General features: G+C 49.5%; 1 protein-coding gene across 3 annotated transcripts in view; it reads right to left on the bottom strand.

Moving 5' to 3' along the window:
- SMARCC1 (SWI/SNF related, matrix associated, actin dependent regulator of chromatin subfamily c member 1) overlaps positions 1 to 21,254 on the bottom strand; it is a 557,827-nt gene that overhangs the window by 125,919 nt on the left and 410,654 nt on the right. For all 3 annotated transcript variants that reach the window (XM_029588188.1, XM_029588187.1, XM_029588189.1), the window contains one exon: positions 7,007 to 7,118. In XM_029588188.1, coding sequence (XP_029444048.1) covers positions 7,007 to 7,118 — 112 coding nt within the window. The remainder of the gene's footprint in view (positions 1 to 7,006; positions 7,119 to 21,254) is intronic.

The following is a 21,254-nucleotide window of genomic DNA, read 5'->3' as shown; positions in this document are numbered from 1 at the left end:
TGTGAAGCTGGTTCGCCCTGCTTCCTTCCACCATGAAGGACAAATAGGCAATCCATCTTTTGGAATGTTCAGAAACCTCCAGATACCACACAAGTTTCTTGACGTCCATGGGTCGCAGGAGGCGATACTCCTCCACGTCCCTGACCTTATCCCGGGATGGCAAGGAAATGGACTGATTCATAAGAAATTCCGAGACCACTTTGGGCAAGAAGGATGGAACAGAATGCAGTGTAATGCCCCTGGAGTCATGTGAAGGAATGGCTCCCGATAAGAGAAAGCCTGCAGCTCAGAAATTCGACACGCAGCCACCAGGAACAGTCTTCAAGGTCAATAACCCCAAGGACAGGCTATGCCATGGTTGGAACGTAGGGCCCACCAAGAATTCCAACACCAAATTAAGACTCCATAATTGAACTGGTAACATCAAGAGAGGCCAAAGATGCTGCACTCCCTTCAAAAAAATGGGCCACATTAGGATGAGATGATAAGGCACCAACATTCACCGGGACCCTGAAACAGGCAAGAGCTGCAACCTGTACCTTCAAGGAATTAAAGGCCAATACTTTATTTAATCCATCCTGCAAAAACTCCAGAATGAGCGGATTCTTACCGAACGAGGAAGAACACCTCGATCCTCACACCAGGCCTCACTCTCCAAACCCACACACAAAGGAAGTGGAGAACTTCCGAGCACCGAGCAAGGTAGCTATCACCGCAGAAGAATATCCACACTTCAACAAGCGAGCCCTCTCAAGGGGCAAACCATAAGACAAAATAGAGTCGGATCTTCATAAAGGACAGGTCCCTGCTGCAACAGATTCTTGCACAGCAGAAGACGAAGGGGGGTCTCCACCAGGAGTCTTCACAGATCTGCATACCACGGTCGCCTGGGCCAATCCAGTGCCACCAAGAGTACCAGCCTTCTGTGGTCTTCGATCCTGTGAACTATCCTACCCAACAAGGGTCACGGAGAAAAGGCATAAAGCAACTTGTCTTCTGGCCAGACATGTATGAGAGCATCTATGCCCAGGGACCACAGATCTCTCCTGCGACTGAAGAATTGAGGAATCTTCGCACTGCGAGAAACTGCCAGCAGGTCTAAGAATGGAAGGCCCCAGCGATCCACTATCAGCTGAAAAAACGCCTCTCCTGGGTCCAGACTCTCCCTGCTGAGAAAGTCTGCTTTTACGATGTCTTTTCCTGCAATGTGAGAGGCCGAGATCATCAGATGTCGTCCTTCCACCCATTCCATAAGTTGGTCTATTTTCTAAGACACTTGCTGGCTCTTGGTTCCTCCGTCGACTGATTTAGGCCACCGTCATTGCGTCGTCTGACATCCCTCGGACCGCTTAACCCTGCAGTCTGTGGCTGAACTGCATGCATGCCAACCGGACCGCCCAGGCTTCCAGGTGATTGATGTTCCAGAGGGACTCTTCGGCATTCCAACGCCCTTGGTCCATCAGCTCCTGACAGTGAGCTCCCCAACCCTGGAGACTCGCATCTGTCATGAGTATCAATCAGTTCAGGGAGGTCACGGAAACACCCTCTCTCAGATGAGCCTCCTGTAACCACCACTGGAGGCGAGAGCAAATTTCCATTGGCAAGTGGAACCGAATCCAATAGTCGTGAGACTGAGTTCCAACGAGACAGCAGTGAGCGCCGAAGAGGACGCATATGCGCCCTCGCCCACAGCACCACTTCTACTGTTGCCACCATCAAATCAAGTACCTGTAGATAGCACCACACTGTTGGGCGTATAGTGCTCACATACTGACGCATCTGACATCAATTTCTGAATCCGAGCTTCCAGCAGGAAAACCTTGTCCTACCTTGTGTTGAACCGAACACCCAGATACTCCAATGACTGAGATGGCCAGGTTCATCACCCAACCAAGCTCCTGCAACAAGGGGCTCACCAGGCAGCTCTCTTCCTGAGACCTGGCTCAAATAATCCAGTCGTCCAAATACGGGTGTACCAGGATCCCATCTCTTCTCAGTGCTGCTGCATTTACCACCATAACGTTGGAAAACATTCTGGGAGTGGTGGCTAGACCAAAAGGCAGCACCCAAAATTGATAATGGTGCCCAACACCGCAAAAAGGAGAAAACATTGGTGCTACAAATGGGTGGGAATATGAAGGTAGGCCTCAGACAGATCCAAGGAGGTCAGAAATTCCCTGACTGCAAGGCCATTATCACTGAGCATAAGGTTTCCATGTGAAAATGAGTCACCCTCAAATGATGGCTGACACTTTTGAGATCCAGGATGGGACGAAAGAAGCCCTCCTTCTTGGGCACAACAAAATAAATGGAATATTGCCCCATGCTTTATTGAAATGTAGGCACTGGAACCACAGCCCTCAGCCAGAGGAACCTTAAAAACATAGATTCCACTGCCTGCTTCTTCTGCGGGGAGTGGCAAGGAGACACTGTGAACATGTCTCGAGGAATTCTGTGAAATTTCAGCGCATATCCTTCTCTTATCTCCAGGATCCACTGATCTGATGTGATCGCGACCCACCTTTGATAAAAGAGAGAGAAGTGTTCCCCTATCTCTTGTTCCCGAAGGTGGGTCGATAAACCTTCATTGGGAAGCTTGGGAGGATCCGCTACCCAAGCCCACACCTCTCTTGGGCTATGTCTGTGGTGAAAGTACTGAGGGCTACCGAAAAGCTGAGTCTTCTGAAAGGTCAAACCTCTGTAGGGACGAAAGTGCTTGGAATCCTGGAAATGACCCCTCATACCAGAGGGGCGACACAACTGCTTCTTGTCCTCTGGCAACCGAGGGACCGGAGATTTGCTCCACATACTGACCAATTTCTTCAACTCGCTCCCAAACAAGAGCGAGCCTTTAAAAGGCATTTTCGTAAGATTAGCTTTGGAGGTTGCATCAGCTGATCAATTTCATAACCATTTTAGATGCCTTTCTACTACCATCAAAGCCACTCCTCTGGTCGAGGTACAGACCAAATCACAGCCTGTATCAGCTAAAAAGGCAGCAGCGGGTTCCAAAACTGCTCTGGAATTCACTCCAGAAAGAACTTTCTTAGAAAGAAGCAGACGAGCTTGTGCCACTAGGGTGCAACAAGAAGCTATCTCTAAAGTCATCGCCAATGCTTCAAAGGCTTGCTTAAGGATAGCCTCAATGCTCTTGTTATGCACATCCTTCAAGACCGCTTCTCCCTCCACAGGGATAGTCATCCGCTTAGAGAAGGCACAGACCAGCGCATCCACTTTGGGAAAATGGAAACGCTCTCTCACCGCTGGATCCAGGGGGTATTGGCCTTCCAATGTCCGACCCCTTTGAAATATGCCTTTGAGGCGCCCCATTCAAGATCAATCAATTCCTGAATGGCGTCCATAACAGCGAAAAAATAAGAGGCTTTACGCAAGGAAACCAAAATGGGATTCTTCTTTGGTTCAGACGTGAAATCTGCACCAGGAACACCTGCAGTTCATCTCTATGAAAGAACCGCAACATGGTCCGATATGGTTCCAGTCCCTGAGAAATTTCCCCATCTTTCAGGGAATCAGGATCTGCCTCATCATCAGAGCCATCCAGGTTCCTGTTGGGATTACCCGCAGTGAATTGAGATGTGCTCCGGTGCTTAAACAAAGGGCTGGAAGAAGGAGGGGCCACCGGCTGAGGATCTGATCTGACAGGAGTGGGCGGAGCTGAGGACTGCACCTGAAGAAAGGATTGCAAACCTTGAAAAAACTTCACCCAAGAAAAAGCAACCAGATTTAGGCCAAACCTAGAAGGAACTGGAGTGGGGCCCACTGAACTGCCATCTCCTGTGAAGAACCAGTCAAGAAAGTTTCAAGATCCGGTGTACCTCCAGACAGATCCTTAACCAGACCATCATCAGGCTGGGAGGATCCAGGCTTAGCGAAATCAGAGGAAGACAACTCTCCCTTAGCCTCTAAACAGTGCTGACACATGTTAAAGGACATGTCAGACTGAGATGTCCGAATATGACAGGCAACACAGACAGAAAGATGCTTAGGTTTCTTGCTCACCAGCGCCATCAGTGCACAGGTGATGGAGAACATGTGCCCAACCGGCTCGCGCTGAAAAAATTTCAAGCGCACAAAATTTATGTGCACAAAAATTAGGTGGCGCTTACTCTAACAAACGCACAAACTGTGCCAAAGCCGGGTGCACCACCAATGCTTAAAAATTTGTGTGCCCAAAACTAAGCACACATGTGCGCAGAGCAGATGCACTGCGCCACAGACATGCTGTAAAGGGCAGTAAAGTACTCACAGAAACATGTGAAAACGCCGGTGCGGCCTACCATGCGGCACGCAGGCAAAAATCCTAACCACGGGGCCTAGCCCACTGGAGCCGCCCAACCCACCAGGCTGCCCAGTTCCCTTAACCATCACAGGAGTGGGAAAGTTGGAATAGCACGCCAAGCATGAAGACGAGAGGAAATCCTGCAAGCACCTCTACACTGTCTCTACCTTTACTAAATTCTTCTTTATTTCTTTCGTTATTTATTTGAAACTTATCTGAACTCAGCTCTTACTGGCTGAGTACTGAGACACTGGGGAGAGGTTTAAGCTGTACAATCAGCTAAGTCCATGCCGGGAAAACCAGCTACCGGACCATGTCACACATCTCAGGGACCACAGAAATCACCTCAGGAATTCTCAACTGGGGGAGGGACCCTCTGGTATTATAGCAGAAGAGCGGGTTTTTTTTTCCTATTTTAAATTCTTCTTTCAAAATCTGAAGCAATCCCTATAGGGAGATGCACGTCCACCATCTGCTGGAGACGGAGAATACTGGCAGGCTCCTTTCACTGCAGAAGTATATATACTGTAATGTCAGCTTGCTCAGTCTCTATGTGCTGGCAGGGGAGCATAACCCACTGGTCCTGAGTCCATTGGTTTGCAGAGAATAATGTTCAAAGGAAGCATGGACCTTTGGGCAGACATATGCTGGATATCAGACATTCTCCCACATTAACCAGTCCAAAGTTAGTGTGATGGTTAACCTAAGGACTCCCCCTTCCCAACCTGATGTTCCAAATATTCCCCTCCCTCAATCCAAATAATGCCCCTCTTCTGCCTCCCCCCCCTACCCCAAGGCTCTTCTCCAGCTGCCTCGAGGACCTCCCATGAAATGGCTCTGGTTGGCAATGCTGAATGCTACAACCCACATTTAAATTATAATGCATAGCGCAGCCAATAGGTGTCATTTTCGGTTAATGGTGGAGGGGCCAATTGTTCAGGGCCTAACCACTAGTTAAGTGCCAGGGTACCAAACCTACTGTGCAGGATTGGAGCACTAGCACTTAATTACAGCCCCACAGCAGGATTTAACATTTCATGATAATTAGTCCTGGGGGAATTCTGTGCTACTGCGGAGCGCAGAATTTGCGCAGAATCCCCCTCCTGCACAGAATTGCCAAATTCTGTGCAGAAAATAGTAGAGGAGACCCTGGCATGCCGTGAACGGAGCATGTCCCATGTGTGCCACGGGATGCGTTCCGTTTGCAGCGAATATGAAGGCCCAGGCGCACATTCGTGGCGGAAAGGGAAGGCCCCCGTGTGCTGCGAATGGAATGTGCTCCGCTCGGGGTGAAGATGGAAGGCCCCCGTGTGCCGCGAACGGCGCACCCGGGCCTTCATCTTCGCAGCATGCCAGTGAGAGAATATGTGTGTGAGAGAGGGGAGGGGGAGAGAGAGCATGAGGGTGTGAGAGAGCATGGGAGGTAAGAGGGGGGTGGGGGGATGCTGGTGAGAGGGAATGTGTGTGTGAGAGAGGGGAGGGGGTGTGAGAGAGGGGAGGGGGTGTGAGAAAGCGCATGGGAGGTAAGAGGGGTGGGGTGGGGGGATGCTTGAGTGTGGGTTTCAGGGAAAGGGAGCCTATATGTGTGGAGTGTGGGGGAGGGGAGGGTGAGAGAGAGCATGGGAGGTAAGAGAGCAAGGAAGATGCTTGAGTGTGGGTTTCAGAGAGAGGGAGCCTATATGAGGAGATTGTGAAGGAGTGTGTATATGTGTGAGAGATTGGGAGCTTGTATGTATGAAAAAGGGATTGTGTATATGTGAGGGTGCTAGTCTGTGTGAAGGGATTGTGTATGTGTGAGACAGAGCTGTGTGAAGGGGTGCATGAGAGAGAGACATAGGTAGCCTCTGTGAGGATGTATGTGTGAAAGAGAAAGGGAGCTTGTGTGGGTGTGTATGCAAGAGATAGGGCCCTGTATGAGGGGATGTGTGTGTGTGTGTGCGCGAGAGAGTAAGTGAGCCTATATGAGGGTGTGTGTATGTGTATTAGAGAGAGGGAGCACGTGTGTGAGAGCGGGAGGGCCAGAGGGAGCCTGTGTGAGGTGCAGTATTGAGAATGGGGTCAAACGCTGGGACTGGCAATAGAGTAGATGGGGTTGAGCCTAGAGGTGAAGGGAAGAGATACTGGCAGGTGGAGGAGTTGGGGCCAGAGAGGACAAAGTGGCCAGGGGAGTAGGAAGAGCGAGTGGAAGGGACAACTCTTACAGTGAATTTCTAGGGAAATTCTGCTCAAAATATTTAAAATTCTATATCTTTAAGTAATAACTTTTTTCTGTATTAATTTAAAATGTAATTACTTAAAGACTCATGTAAATTGTGTTATTTTGACCAATATAAAGTTTGTAGAAGTTTGCAGAATTTTAAGTTTTTGTGCGCAGAATTCTAAAATGTTTTGCGCAGAATTCCCCCAGGAGTAGATAATGCACATTAAATTACATCCTGCTAGTGCAGACTTAGTACATAGCACAGTAATGAGTAATTAGGTCATTATCAAGATATTTTAATGTTTGGCACATACAAATGCATTTATCTTTTAATGTACCGGCGTAAGCTCTAAAAACAAAACACCTCCCTGCCAAATAGTTTTTCATGCCAAGGCCTTTATAAACAGCACAGTTTTGGGTAAACACAGTAAACATGCTTACTATGCAGGCAAAAATTTTAAGTATTTAGTATACAGGCCCCAAAACAGTGAAAACAATTTATTCACCTGTCTTATTTTCAGTAAGCTCACCATCTTCTTCCTTATCAGTATATCTCTCATTTGTTCCATTTGAGGCTCTCTCACCACCCTCAGCTTCACTTTCTCCTTTGATTTCAGCCTGAGAAGGGAAAAACTGTGTACAGGAAAAATTCCCCAGACAAATTTCCATTTAAATCTATATGCTCATGAGTGGAGAAGCCGCCTAGTCGGTTGGAGAAGCAGGCTGAGAACCCGAGAAGCCAGGATTCCAATCCTGCTGACACTCCCATGACCTTTGGCAAGTCACTTCACGCTCCATTAGTTCAGGTACAAACAGATTGTAAGCCCTCTGGAAACAAGGAAATACTTATAGTAGCTGAATTAAACTTGTTTTGAGCTATCATGAAAAGAAATGAGCTACATCTAAATATGAAAAGAAAATGTAAAAATCAGTGGCATAGCCAGAACTGATTTTTTGGGTGGGCACAAGGCTAATATCGGTGGCTGTAGGCATGCAGGTCTGAGACCAACTAGTTGTATTCTTATTGATAAATAATGCCACACACTGCACCCTACAATGGCTTTCTACATAGTTTGCAACAGCCATTATACATCATGAATAAAACTTTAAAACATTTTACCTCAATTATTTCAAGCACTTACCAGCATTAAAAATTCCTTATTAATCTGTATTAATTTTTTTTATATTTAATGCAGTTTATAAATGCACAAGTATATCATGTAAAAAGCAAAGAAAACAAATAGATCCAATCAATCATGTAATAAAACAAAAATCAATGTATTCTTTCATAAATCCACTGAGAACGCCAGAAATCATAACTACAATAAAATAGCATTAATCATTAGGGATGTGCGTTTTGGAAACCCGAAAACGAATATAATTTTTCTGAAATTAATGCGCACTAACCCAAAATTTCGGGTTCCCTGAAAAAAAAAAGCCCAAACCGCAGGAAAATGAAATTTCTCATGGAGGGCCAAAACCAAAGCCCGAACCAATAGGCTCGGGCTTCGCACATCTCTATTAATCATCAGAACAGGTGCAGAGCAGAGCTAGGTCAATTCACATTACAACCAACATGAAAAAAAAAAATATTCAAATTCTGGTGTCACCTCCTGCCAAAAAAAAACCCAAACCAAAAAAACCACACAACTAAACCTTGTCAAACCATAGTCACTCACTCTCAGGATTCAAACAAGAACCTTATGAAAAAGCAGTGATGCAAATACTACACCAGGCCCTAGAATATTAATATATCACCTACTGGAGCAGTGATGGCGAACTCCAGTCCTCGAGTGCCACAAACAGGCCAGGCTTTCAGGATATCCATAATGAATATGCATGAGACAGATTTGCATATTATGGAGGCATTACATGCAAATCTCTCTCATGCATATTCATTGTGGATAGCCTGAAAAACTGGCCTGTTTATGGCACTCGAGGACTGGAGTTCGCCATCACTGTACTGGAGTAACGTAAGTTGTACTACTACAAAGAAACTACATGCTAGCAGAAATACTGCATTTCAGTCATACACAGGCAAAACAGAGACTGACCCCTAGATAAATACAGAAATAAGAGACTACAAATTAGAAACAGAAACTTGCAGACAAAGCCAAAATAAAAAGCCTGAGAAACTAGACTCTGAACAGTGCAATACTGAAAAAAGAGCAAAACACAAAAATATAAGAAATGCACATTCCCAAAGATGGCATATTCCAATTGCTAAAATCTCAAAAATAATTTTTTTTCTACCTTTGTTGTCTGATCTTTGTATTTTTCTAATTAGCTGGTCTCAGTCTCTTTTCCCCACTTTTCTCTTGTTGGTCATTTCCTAATTCCTTTTTAGGGTCTCTCTTCTTTTTCTGTTTCTTCTCCTACTGTCTTCTTCCCATCCTCCCTCACAGACAGGATTATGCTTTCTTTCACTGACTCTCTCACACACACAAGCTCTCATATGTTCTCCCCCAAGCTCTTTCACATTCTCTACACACACAAGCTCTCACTTGCTCTACAACACACACACAAGCTCTCACTCTCATATAATCTCCCCCCACCCCACACACAAACTCTCACTCTCACATGCTCTACAACAAACACAAGCTCTCTCTCTCACATTCTCTACACACACAAGCGCTCACTCTCACATGCTCTACCACAACAAGCAGCTCTCACTCTCTCGCAGTTTGGAAGAAAGACAATCAAAGACTACTAGCTGCAAAACTCTGATAAGTTAAGAGAAATTCATTAATGAAAATTGTTTTAATTATCACATTTTAACTAAGATTACATAATTATTTGACTTCTTGACATACAAAACCAGATAGCTTGAAATACCATTCCATATTACACAATAGTGCCTGTAGTAGCAGGCTTTATCTACAGTCCACTGCCTTTGAATGGAGCTAGATGTCCCTAAGCAAAAGGCATCTAACAGACAGTAAGGAAATCACTGCAGTACATCCCTTCACAAGAGGACATAAGAACATGCCATACTGGGTCATACCAAGAGTCCATCAAGTCCAGCATCCTGTTTCCAACAGTGGCCAATCCAGGCCATAAGAACCTAGCAAGTACTCAAAAACTATGTCTATTCAATGTTACTGTTGCTAGTAATAGCAGTGGCTATTTTCTAAGTCAACTTACTGTATTTTTCTCTCCATAAGACGCACCTGACCATAAGACGCATCTAGGATTCAGAGGGGGAAAATTAAAAAAAAAAAAATTGTGCTAAACCGGCTCTGTCCCCGGGCATCTGTGCGTCTTATGGAGCAAATTAGGGGAGTGCATAACATTTTTTTTCCTCCCCATTTTGTTTTCGGGTCTGGGGAGGGCCATTTCGGTCCACTCCCCAGATCAGAAAACTTTTTATCTTTCTCTGGGACCCCCCCTCCCCCCAAAAAACCCCCTATCCCAACCCTTTAAATTAATTAACTACAACCCCTCACCCTCCTGACTCCCCCAAGACCTGCCAGCTTAATTTACTACAACCCCCCACCTTCCTGACCCCCCCCCCCCCCCAAGACCTGCCAAAAGTCCCTGGTGGTCCAGCGGGGGCCCAGGAACGGTCAGGGAGCGATCTCCTAGACTTGGGCAGTCGGCTGCCAGTAATCAAATGGCGCCGACGGCCCTTTGACCTTACTATGTCACAGGGGCTGTGACATAGTAAGGGCAAAGGGCCGTCGGCGCCATTTGATTAGTGGGGGGGGGGGGGGGGCTGTGACATAGTAAGGGCAAAGGGTGGGGGGGTTTTGTTAGATTTTTAGGGTTTTTTTTTATATTCGCTCCATAAGACGCACATACATTTCCCCCCCACTTTTGGGGGGAAAAAAGTGCGTCTTACGGAGCGAAAAATACGGTAATTAATAGCAGGTAATGGACTTTTTGTCCAAGAACTTGTCTAATCCTTTTTTAAACACAGCTACACTAACTGCACTAACCACATCCTCTGGCAACAAATTCCAGAGTTTAATTGTGCGCAGAGTGAAGAAGAATTTTCTCAGATTAGTTTTAAATGTGCCACATGCTAACTTCATGGAGTGCCCCCTAGTCCTTCCATTATCCGAAAGTGTAAATAACCGATTCACATCTACCCGTTCTAGACCTCTCATGATCTTAAAGACCTCTATCATATCCCCCCCTCAGCCGTCTCTTCTCCAAGTTGAAAAGACCTAACCTCTTTAGCCTTTCCTCATAGGGGAGCTGTTCCAACCCCTTTATCATTTTGGTTGCCCTTCTCTGTACCTTCTCCATCACAACTATATCTTTTTTGAGATGCGGCGACCAGAATTGTACACAGTATTCAAGGTGCGGTCTCACCATGGAGCGATACAGAGGCATTATGACATTTTCCATTTTATTCACCATTCCCTTCCTATTAATTCCTAACATTCTGTTTGCTTTTTTGACTGCTGCAGCACACTGAGCCGACGATTTCAATGTGTTATCCACTATGATGCCTAGATCTCTTTCTTGGGTGGTAGCACCTAATATGGAACCTAACATTGTGTAACTATAGCAAGGGTTATTTTTCCCTATATGCATCACCTTGCACTTATCCACATTAAATTTCATCTACCATTTGATGCCCAATTTTCCAGTCTTACCAGGTCTTCCTGCAATTTATCACAATCTGCTTATGATTTATCTACTCTGAATAATTTTGTATCATCTGAAAATTTGATTACTTCACTCGTCATACTTCTTTCCAGATCATTTATGAATATACTAGCCGTTAAGCCCGTAACAACGGGCTACATTACTTTTTTTTTCCTGTCCATTTTTGAACACAGCACCCGTCTATGCTTTTTCTCCCTCATTCCCCCTTCCCCTCGGTCACCCACCCCCTTCCCTCCCCTCAGTCTTACTCACCCTCTGTCTCCCACTGCCTCCCTCCCCTTCTCTCACCTCCCTCCCTCCCCTTCTCTCACCTCCCTCCCCTCCCTCCCTCCCCTCACTCAGTCACTCCCCACCCTCACGCTCATCCCCTCCAATCCCCTCTCAGCTCTTCCACAACCCCTTCCCTCTGACAGGGAGGTCCCTCTGGCACAAATAATCTGGGCTATGCTCTCTATGATCCAATCAAAACCCTGTCCCAGACTTTGGCTCTGAGGCCCTCTGCTGCCTCAGATGAATGTGAGGGGCCTGTCGTGCATGGGCCGGAGAGAGTAAAGGAAAATGCCTACTTGGTTGGAAGTGTCTCCTTTGATCCATACTCTGGTATCTCTTGATAGAGATGAACGGCTCAGGAGTGGCAATTGAAAGTTGTTGAAGCATCACAGAGTTTTCTCCGATCTGTGCCATTGCTTCCTTCACTCTGTCTCCAATGAGATTCTCCCCAGTACATGGCATATCAGCGAGTCTTTCCTGGACCTCAGATCAGAGGTCTGAGGACTGCATCCAGGCAAGTTTGCAGGCACCAATCCCCACCACAGATTCGTGATGCCATTTCAAAAACATCAAAGGTTGTTCTGGTTATGTGTTTTCTACACTCCATCCCCTACTCACCAATGACTGAGGGTGGTAACGCTGCTAATAAGGAAACTGTTCTGCCACCTCCCATATCTGAGGCAGCAGATCTCGCATATATATTGACCCATAAAGAGCTGGTAAAAGTTATGAGGACATATTCCTCCCAAGATTATCCCTCAAAATCAGCCTTTGGACCCTAGGGAAGAGGTTTGCCTTGTGTGAGCAAAAGGCCTTAGACCTCTTCCACGCCACATAAAACCTGCTCGATTACTTCTGAATTTGTTGGATCTCAAGACGCACTCAGGGTTCATCTCAGTGCAGTTTGTGCCTGTCCCTGCCATGTAGAAGATGGACTCATCTCTGTACAACCTTTGGTTGCCCAATTCATTTGAAGCCTCCTATCAGATCCTTTTTGGGCACTGAGCTCGATTCAGAAGATCTAGTATCTAGGTTACCTGTTGATAAGATTTGCAAGTTAAGCGAAATGCTCCAAAACGCCTTAGCAGCAAGGAAGCTGACGTTGGTTAGCATTCAGTTCCTTGTCGGTTGTTGCGGTCCTGACCGCTTCCCTTCTGTTAGGGCTCAGGCCCGCCTACCTCCGCTTCAGTGATCACCGCATTCCACCCGCTCCGGACCCCGGGGGCTTCTCTCACTCCATGTGGCGGCCGCCATTACGGGCCTGCTTCCCTTCGGTCTCGCGCGCGAGGATGTCCCTCTTGAGCGTCCAGCTCCCGGAAGCCCGGCCCCGCCCGCGCTGCTGACGTCACGCCCAAGTCCCGATATAACCGGCGTTCAGACTCTCTCTCAACACCTTGCAACGAGGTTCACAACTTCTTAGTACCTGTTGATCTCCACGTTGCCTGCTTCTGACTCCGGTTTGCTTCTGACTCCGCTTCAGCTCGCTGCCTGCCTCCGACTCCGGTTTGCTTCTGACTCTGCTTCAGCTCGCTGCCTGCCTCCGACTCCGGTTTGCTTCTGACTCCGCTTCAGCCTGCAGCCAGACCCTGACTCCAGTCTGCTTCCGACTCCGCTTCAGCCTGCAGCCAGCCTCTGACTCCGGTTTGCTTCTGACTCCGCTTCAGTCTGCAGCCAGCTTCCGACTCCGGTTTGCTTCTGACCCCGCTTCACCCACTGCCTGCCTCTGACTCCGGTTGCTACAGACTCCGCAGCCGCCCGCTGCCCTGCCTTCAGCCGGCCCTCGGTCCTGTGCAGCCGGTCCCCTGCCTTCCGGGTACCTTGGACTTCCTATTCATTCTGCTTGCTCTGGTCCCGGCCTACGCCCATCTCAGCCTCTGGACATTCTGTAGACAACTCCCTGTTCCGAGGACCCGGGACCCTACGGGCTCCTCCCGGGGGGGTCCCTGGTTCCTGGGTGAACCCTTCCAGCTTGTGGCTCCGCCCCCCAGCCTACCCTGTCTCCCTAGGTAGGCCAGCCCAAGGGTCCACTATCTTCTCCAGCAGCATCAAACTACAATAGTTTGCAAGGCCATGGACTCGGCGGAGGCCCCAAGCCTGCAGGCCATCCCGGGGATGGCAGCAACAGCACTGTATCGACACACTTGCTGCTACCGTGGAACAGCTGGTCTCCCACCTGGAGGCCACTCCTCCGGACTCGCCTCCAGCCCCTCCTCCGGCTCCAGTACCCAGTTCGGCATCAGTGACTCAGCTACCCACGCCGACCCGGTATGCCGGGGATATCAAGACATGCCGTGGCTTTTTGAATCAATGCTACGTGCGCTTTGCCCTTCTGCCTGCGCAGTTTCCCTCAGACGCAGTTAAAGTGGCATATATATTCTCGCTACTGGATGGTAAGGCACTGGGCTTCACCCAAGTGGGAGCGTCAGGACCCCTTGTTACAGAATCTGCAGGAATTCGTTCTCAACTTTCGCCTCACTTTTGATGATCCTGCACGCCAGACCACCGCGGCCTCGGAGCTCTTGCACCTCAGGCAAGGGACACGCTCGGTGGCCGATTACACCATAGACTTTCGCACACTGGCCATGGAAGTTGGCTGGCGGGATGATTGCCTTAGGGGAATCTTCCTGGAGGGGCTTGCCAGCCGCATCAAGGATGAGTTAGCAGGCCGAGACCTCCCGGAGGACTTAAATGACTTAATTGACATCGCCGGCAGGGTGGATCGCCGCCTTCAGCAGCGGGATAAGGAGACCCGTTCCTACCGTAAAACACCACCACTGTCGTCCGCTGCCACCAGAACCCCGGCACCTAAGGGACTTCCTGCCTCTGCCAACAATGGAGAACCCATGCAGTTGGGCAGATCTCCACTAACTCCCGAAGAAAGGAGGAGGCGCCGCTCGCAGGGCCTCTGTCTCTACTGCGGAGGCAAGGGGCACTTCCTCGCCAATTGCCCGGAACGTCCGGGAAACGACCGTGCCTAGGTTATACCGAGGAGCTACAGGATCAGCTCCTCTATGCACTTTGCCAGTGACTCTTAAATACCCCAGTGGGGAACTCCAGATCCGGGCTTTCATTGACTCTGGTGCGGAGGGGAATTTCATTGTGGCCGATCTGGTGAACTAGCTGTCTCTTCCCACGCAACGAAAGGTTCCTCCGCTGCGTATTTCCTCCATCCGGGGCACGCTGCTCCCTGGAACCATCACCTGCTCCACGGTCCCTTTGACTCTCCTGACAGGCTTGTTCCATTCGGAAGAAATCTCCCTGCTAGTCTTGGAACGAGCTGTGCACCCCCTGGTCCTTGGACTACCGTGGTTACGACAGCATTCACCCATTATTCAATGGGATAACTTTCAACTAACCCAATGGAGTCCCTTTTGTTTTGATCATTGTTTACACCTCCCAGGCCCACTGAAAACCTTGCACCTCTGCTCCTCCCTCCTGCTGCCCGAGCCATATCGGGAGTTCGCCGACGTCTTCTCCAAGGAGATGGCTGAAATTCTTCCACAACACCGGCCTTTTGATTGCCCGATTGACTTGCTACCGGGCACCACGCCTCCCCGTGGCCGGGTGTATCCTTTGTCTTTGCCAGAGACTGCTGCCAGGTCTCAGTATGTGACTGAGAACCTTGCCAAAGGCTTCATTCGTCCCTCTCGTTCTCCTGCCGGAGCCGGCTTCTTCTTTGTTGCCAAGAAGGATGGCTCCCTCCGTCCATGTATAGACTATCGTGGCTTGAATGCCATCACCAAGCGGGACCGTTATCCGCTTCCCTGATTCCTGAGCTTTTGGATCGCCTTCAGGGAGCATGCGTCTTCACCAAGCTAGACCTCCGAGGGGCCTATAACCTCGTCCGTATTCGCCCCAGGGATGAGTGGAAGACGGCCTTTAATACCAGGGATGGGCATTACGAGTACCTAGTAATGCCCTTTGGACTCTGCAACGCCCCGGCCGTCTTCCAGAATCTCATGAACGAGGTTCTACGCGACATGCTCCACTCTCATGTGATTGTCTATCTTGATGACGTGCTTATCTTCTCCAGAGATCTGGATACTCACCGCCACCATGTCACACAAGTTCTGCAGGCTCTCCGAGACAATCATCTCTATGCCAAGCTTGAAAAATGTGTTTTTGAAGCTGAGGCCCTGCCCCCTGGGGTATATCATTTCTTCCACAGGCTTCCGGATGGACCCCGAAAAAGTATCAGCTATAACTAGATGGCCTCAACCCAGGGGTCTCAAGGCCCTCCAGAGATTCTTGGGCTTCGCTAACTTTTATAGACATTTTATTCCACAGTACTCGCATCGGGTCGCTCCCCTTACTGCCCTGACCCGCAAGGGAGCCGACGCCAAGAACTGGCCTGACGCTGCGGTTGCAGCCTTCACCGACTTGAAAGAGGCATTTCTCACGGACACCTGTCTCCGTCATCCCGATCCGGCAAAACCTTTCATCGTCGAGGTCGATGCCTCCAGCATAGCCGTCGGGGCGGTCCTCAGTCAACACTCCGATTCCGGACAACTATTGCCGTGCTCCTTCTTCTCCAGGAAGTTCTCTCCCGCCGAGACAAATTATTCCATCGGTGGCAAAGAGCTCTTGGCAATCAAGCTCGCGTTTGAAGAATGGAGACAATGGCTCGAGGGGGCAAGACACACGACCACCGTATATACGGATCACAAAAACTTAAGAGTTTTTGTCCCAGGCCCAACGGTTAAACCCTCGCCAAGCCCGCTGGGCCATGTTCTTTAGCCACTTTGACTTTGTCCTACAGTACCGGCCGGCAGCCAAGAATCTCCGAGCTGATGCTCTCTCACAGACCTCCCTATCCGAGGAAGACCAAGAACCTCCACAGTACATTCTAGACCCTAGTAAGGTTCGCCTGTCCGCCCTGACGGTCCTCTCCCAAGATAGGACCGTGGCTCCCCGACGAGATCGTCTAAAGACATTACGCTGGGCTCATGACTCCCTCACTGGAGGGCACGCAGGACGAGAGAGAACATTGGAACTCCTTAATCGTTTTTACTGGTGGCCCAACATGCGACAGGATGTTCGCGTCTATGTAAGTTCTTGTCCCACCTGTGCTCATCAAAAGCCCAGTCCCGGAACCCCGTGCGGTCTTCTACAGCCTCTGCCAGTTCCCACAGAGCCCTGGACCCATCTCGCTACAGACTTTATGGTGGACTTGCCTCCATCTCGCGGTCAGACGGTTATCTGGGTCACCGTCGACCATTTCTCCAAGATGGTGCACCTTGTTCCATTGACTAAGTTACCCTCTGCACCCGAACTAGCTCTCCTCTTCACCCAGCATATTTTCCGGCTACACGGCCTCCCGCAAGACATAGTTTCCGACCGTGGGCCACAGTTTGTCGCACGTTACTGGAGGGCTCTCTGTAAATGTTTCAAAGTGAAGCTCAGCTTTTCTACAGCTTTCCACCCGCAGAGTAATGGGCAGTCCGAAAGGATGAATCGGTCTCTGAAAACCTACCTTCAAGCCTTCACCAATGAGAAGCAAGACAACTGGTCAGAACTGCTACCCTGGGCCAAGTTTGCCTATAACAATCAAGCTCATGCTGCCACCGGGCTCTCACCTTTCCAGCTAGTATACGGGAAACAGCTGAGACCTCCACTTCCCATCGCTACTCCCAGTGCCTCTCCAGCCACCCAGTTAATGGCTCGACAGCTACAGACCTTGTGGCAGAAGATCCAGAACAAACTGATCCGCTCAGCCTCCTCTGCCAAACAGACGGCTGATCGCCACTGACGACCGGCTCCCACCTATCAGCCAGGAGCCCGGGTTTGGCTCAGCACCAAAAACATTCGTCTCCGCCTCCCCTCATGAAGATTTGCCCCCAGGTTCTGTGGGCCATTCCGGATCGCCGAGAGAGTGGGCTCGGTCTCATATCGGCTGAGGTTGCCGTCCTCTCTTCGAGTCCACAATGTTTTCCACGTATCCCTGCTAAAGCCCATAGTTCTCTCTCGCTACCACCGAAGACCTCCGGATCGATGATGATCCTACTTACCAGGTACGCGAGGTCCTGGATGTTCGATTCTACAACCGAAGATGGGAATATCTTCTCGCATGGGAGGGTTGCGGCGACGAGGACAACACCTGGGAGCCCAGCCGTAACATCCTGGACAAATCCCTATTGCAACAGTTCCACCGTGACCACCCGGAGAAACCCGGTCCTCTCAAGAGGGGCCATAAAGGGGGGGGGGGGGGTACTGTTGCGGTCCCGACCGCTTCCCTTCTGTTAGGGCTCAGGCCCGCCTACCTCCGCTTCAGTGATCACCGCATTCCACCCGCTCCGGACCCCGGGGGGCTTCTCTCATTCCACGTGGCGGCAGCCATTACGGGCCTGCTTCCCTTCGGTCTCGCGCGCACGAGGACGTCCCTCTTGAGTGTCCAGCTCCTGGAAGCCCGGCCCCGCCCGTGCTGCTGACGTCACGCCCAAGTCCCGATATAACCGGCGTTCAGACTCTCTCTCAACGCCTTGCAACGAGGTTCACAACTTCTTAGTTGTTCTCAGTTGCATACCTGTTGATCTCCACGTTGCCTGCTTCTGACTCCGGTTTGCTTCTGACTCCGCTTCAGCTCACAGCCTACCTCCGACTCCGGTTTGCTTCTGACTCCGCTTCAGCCTGCAGCCAGCCCCTGACTCCAGTCTGCTTCCGACTCCGCTTCAGCCTGCAGCCAGCCTCCGACTCCGGTTTGCTTCTGACTCCGCTTCAGCCTGCAGCCAGCCTCCGGTTTGCTTCTGACTCCGCTTCAGCCTGCAGCCAGCCTCCGACTTCGGTTTGCTTCTGACTCCGCTTCAGCCTGCTTCAGACTCCGGTTTGCTTCTGACCCTGCTTCACCCACTGCCTGCCTCCGACTCCGGTTGCTACAGACTCCGCAGCTGTCCGCTGCCCTGCCTTCAGCCGGCCCTCTGTCCTGTGCAGCCGGTCCCTTGCCTTCCGGGTACCTTGGACTTCCTATTCATTCTGCTTGCTCTGGTCCCGGCCTACGCCCATCTCAGCCTCTGGACATTCTGTAGACAACTCCCTGTCCCGAGGACCTGGGACCCTACGGGCTCCTCCCGGGGGGTCCCTGGTTCCTGGGTGAACCCTTCCAGCTTGTGGCTCCACCCCCCCCGGCCTACCCTGTCTCCCTAGGTAGGCCGGCCCAAGGGTCCACTATCTTCTCCAGCAGCATCAAACTGCAACAGTCGGTAGCCTGAATTTTGCATGTCGAGTCATACCTATGGGGAGGGTATTCCTTAGGAGGCTGACTCAGGCCACGGCAGGCATCAGTCGGCCACATCATTTCATACAAGTATCTACGGCTATGAAGAAGGATTTGGCCATATGGGTTAATTTCCATAGCGAATTCAACGAGGAATCTATGTGGCAGGAACTGCCAGTCTCTAATAGTGACTTGGATATTTACTCAGATGCATCTAGGAGTTGGAGATTTGGTGTGTATTGCCAGGGCTCATGGTGCGCTGAACCGTGGCCTTCGGCACGGAAGGAGAGGGGGCTGACAAAGAACATAACGTTTCTTGAATTATTCCCAATACTCGTAGCTCTAGTGGTGTGGGGCGTGGGGCTTGCCAATAAGAAAATAATCTTCTGCAGTGACAACTGGGCAGTAGTGGAGGTCATCAATAAGCACTCCGCAAAATGTCCAAAGGTGGTGGAGTTATGTAGGGAAATAGTCCTGCGCTGTTTGCGATTTAACATGACCATCAGGGCATGGCACGTGTCCGGCATAAGTAATGGGATAGCTGATGCGCTCTCTCATGTTAAATGGGATTCTTTTCATATACAGATACCAAATGCGGACGCGGAGGCTACAACGTTCCCGGAGTGCCTATGGAGTATTGGGACATGACTACCAGGGACCTGTTATGTGGAGCATTAGCTCCAACATGGGCTGCTTATTCTCGTGGATACGATCACGTGCATGTATTTTTACGTGGCTGGGATGGGTGCTGGGTCCTGTACCAGTTAACCTGATGGTTCAATATGCTGCAAAGGAAAAGGGGCAGTCCAGGAGTGCAGTAATGAACCATCTGGCAGGATTTCCCTTTTTCACGAAAGCGCGGGGGTGTGGGGACCCAACCATGGCCTTTATTTTATTTATTTATTTATTTACTTTTATATACCGGTGTTCGATTTTACATATCACATCGGTTTACATTTAAACAAAATTTGCAGGAACTTATGCGTTATGATGAAGAAGATGCTAGTAGGGTGGGGGCGGAAGGTTTGGACGAAGAAGGCTACAAGGAAGCCCATCATGCATGAGATACTTATATGCCTATGGAATGCACTTCCAGCAGTGTGTGAATTTAATTTTTGATTTGCCTTTTTAGGGCGGTTTTCTCATTGGCTTTCTTCAGAGCAATGAGGGTGGGTTAATCGCTAGATCCAAAACCAAAACTGGCCATAATGGCACGCTAATACAAAATGTGCATATCAGAGATGGGGCAGTGTTTATCTTAATACATCGTTCCAAAACTGACCAGGAGGGGAGGGGGGCCCCGCTATGCTTGAGGCAGGTGGAATCTCAAGTCACTTGCCCAGTGAGGAACTTTTTTTTTTTTTTTACTTAGCAAGCCAGACCTACCAGGGGCTTTATCTGCTAGTGCATGCTGACGGGGTTCCACTCACTAGGTATTGGTCTGCAGCAGTGCTAAAGGGTGCATTAGCTTACCTCAAGCCTGAACACGGGTGAGTTTGGAATTCATGTATTCAGAATCAGCACAGCAACCAGTGCTGCGAGGGTGGGTTTAAACAAGGAAGTCATACAGCGAATAGATGAAAATCATCCGTGGTTAATTTGTACATTAGAACGGGCCCAGACAGCAACAAACAATGCCATTAATTTATGTTACAGGTGTGCACAATGGGCGAAGGACAATCTGGATTGTGGGACATTCTTCTATTCATTGGACAGCCAGGAGGCACACGAGTGGCCATAGTGGGTGCATTTGGGGCTGGCACCATGTAGGGTCTACGTTGAATGGATTGTCACCGCGGGAACACCTGTTACCCCTTCTACGGCAGCGTGAGGTGGCATGCACCCAGCCAGAGGTTATCATCATTTACCCAGGCAGGAACGATTTAGGGAGCTTGTTCTGTAAGTAGTTACTGCAAATTATAAGAGAGAATTTCAAGATGTTATCTATTCTATTCAAGGGCAGCTGCTTGGTTTGGTCCGATATCATACCATGCATGCAATGGGGTGACTCAAAGCTGAGGAACAGAAGAAGCAGGAAGCTGAACAGACAAGTGGATGCATGCGTCCAGAGGCTGGGAGGAAGTCAGATTCAGCATGTGTGGGACAATATTCAATATTGACCTATATCAGATAAATGTAACAATTCACTGCAGGAAGCCTTAGAAGAAATCTTTGGTATGAGGGTATCATCTGGCCGCAGCTAGGTTATGGGCATGAGGCAAGTGAATAACTACCTCATGCTGGTGGCAGGGTACATGAGCTGGGGTCGATGAGATGTTGAACTTGCTGCCAGGAGCAATCGCTGGATTATGACTTGTTGAGGACGGTTGTGAGATGGCCATATGGCGCAGCAGAGTCCAGAAGGGGACCCCCCCTTGCTTGAATGCGGTGGGGGGGGGAGGGGGCGGATACATCATGGCTGTCTTGCTTGTGTGTGGCGGACGGCAGTTGGTGGGCAGCGTGGTGATACCGTGCAAGAACTCAATGGCTTGGGTACTGCAGGTAACATTCTATGTTTGTTCAATAAAGCTGCGGCCTTTTTACACTCACAATTAATTGCGTATGCCTTTACTTGGGATTTGGTTTGTTATTCTTTGTTGGGCTTGTGGGAGGGAGGGGGGCACATACCCGCTGCCAAAGTTAAGTGTTACAATAAT

Source organism: Rhinatrema bivittatum, chromosome 2, assembly GCF_901001135.1.
Source record: "Rhinatrema bivittatum chromosome 2, aRhiBiv1.1, whole genome shotgun sequence".
NCBI classification, from domain to species: Eukaryota; Metazoa; Chordata; class Amphibia; order Gymnophiona; family Rhinatrematidae; genus Rhinatrema; species Rhinatrema bivittatum.
This window is presented reverse-complemented; position numbering and strand designations above follow the sequence as displayed.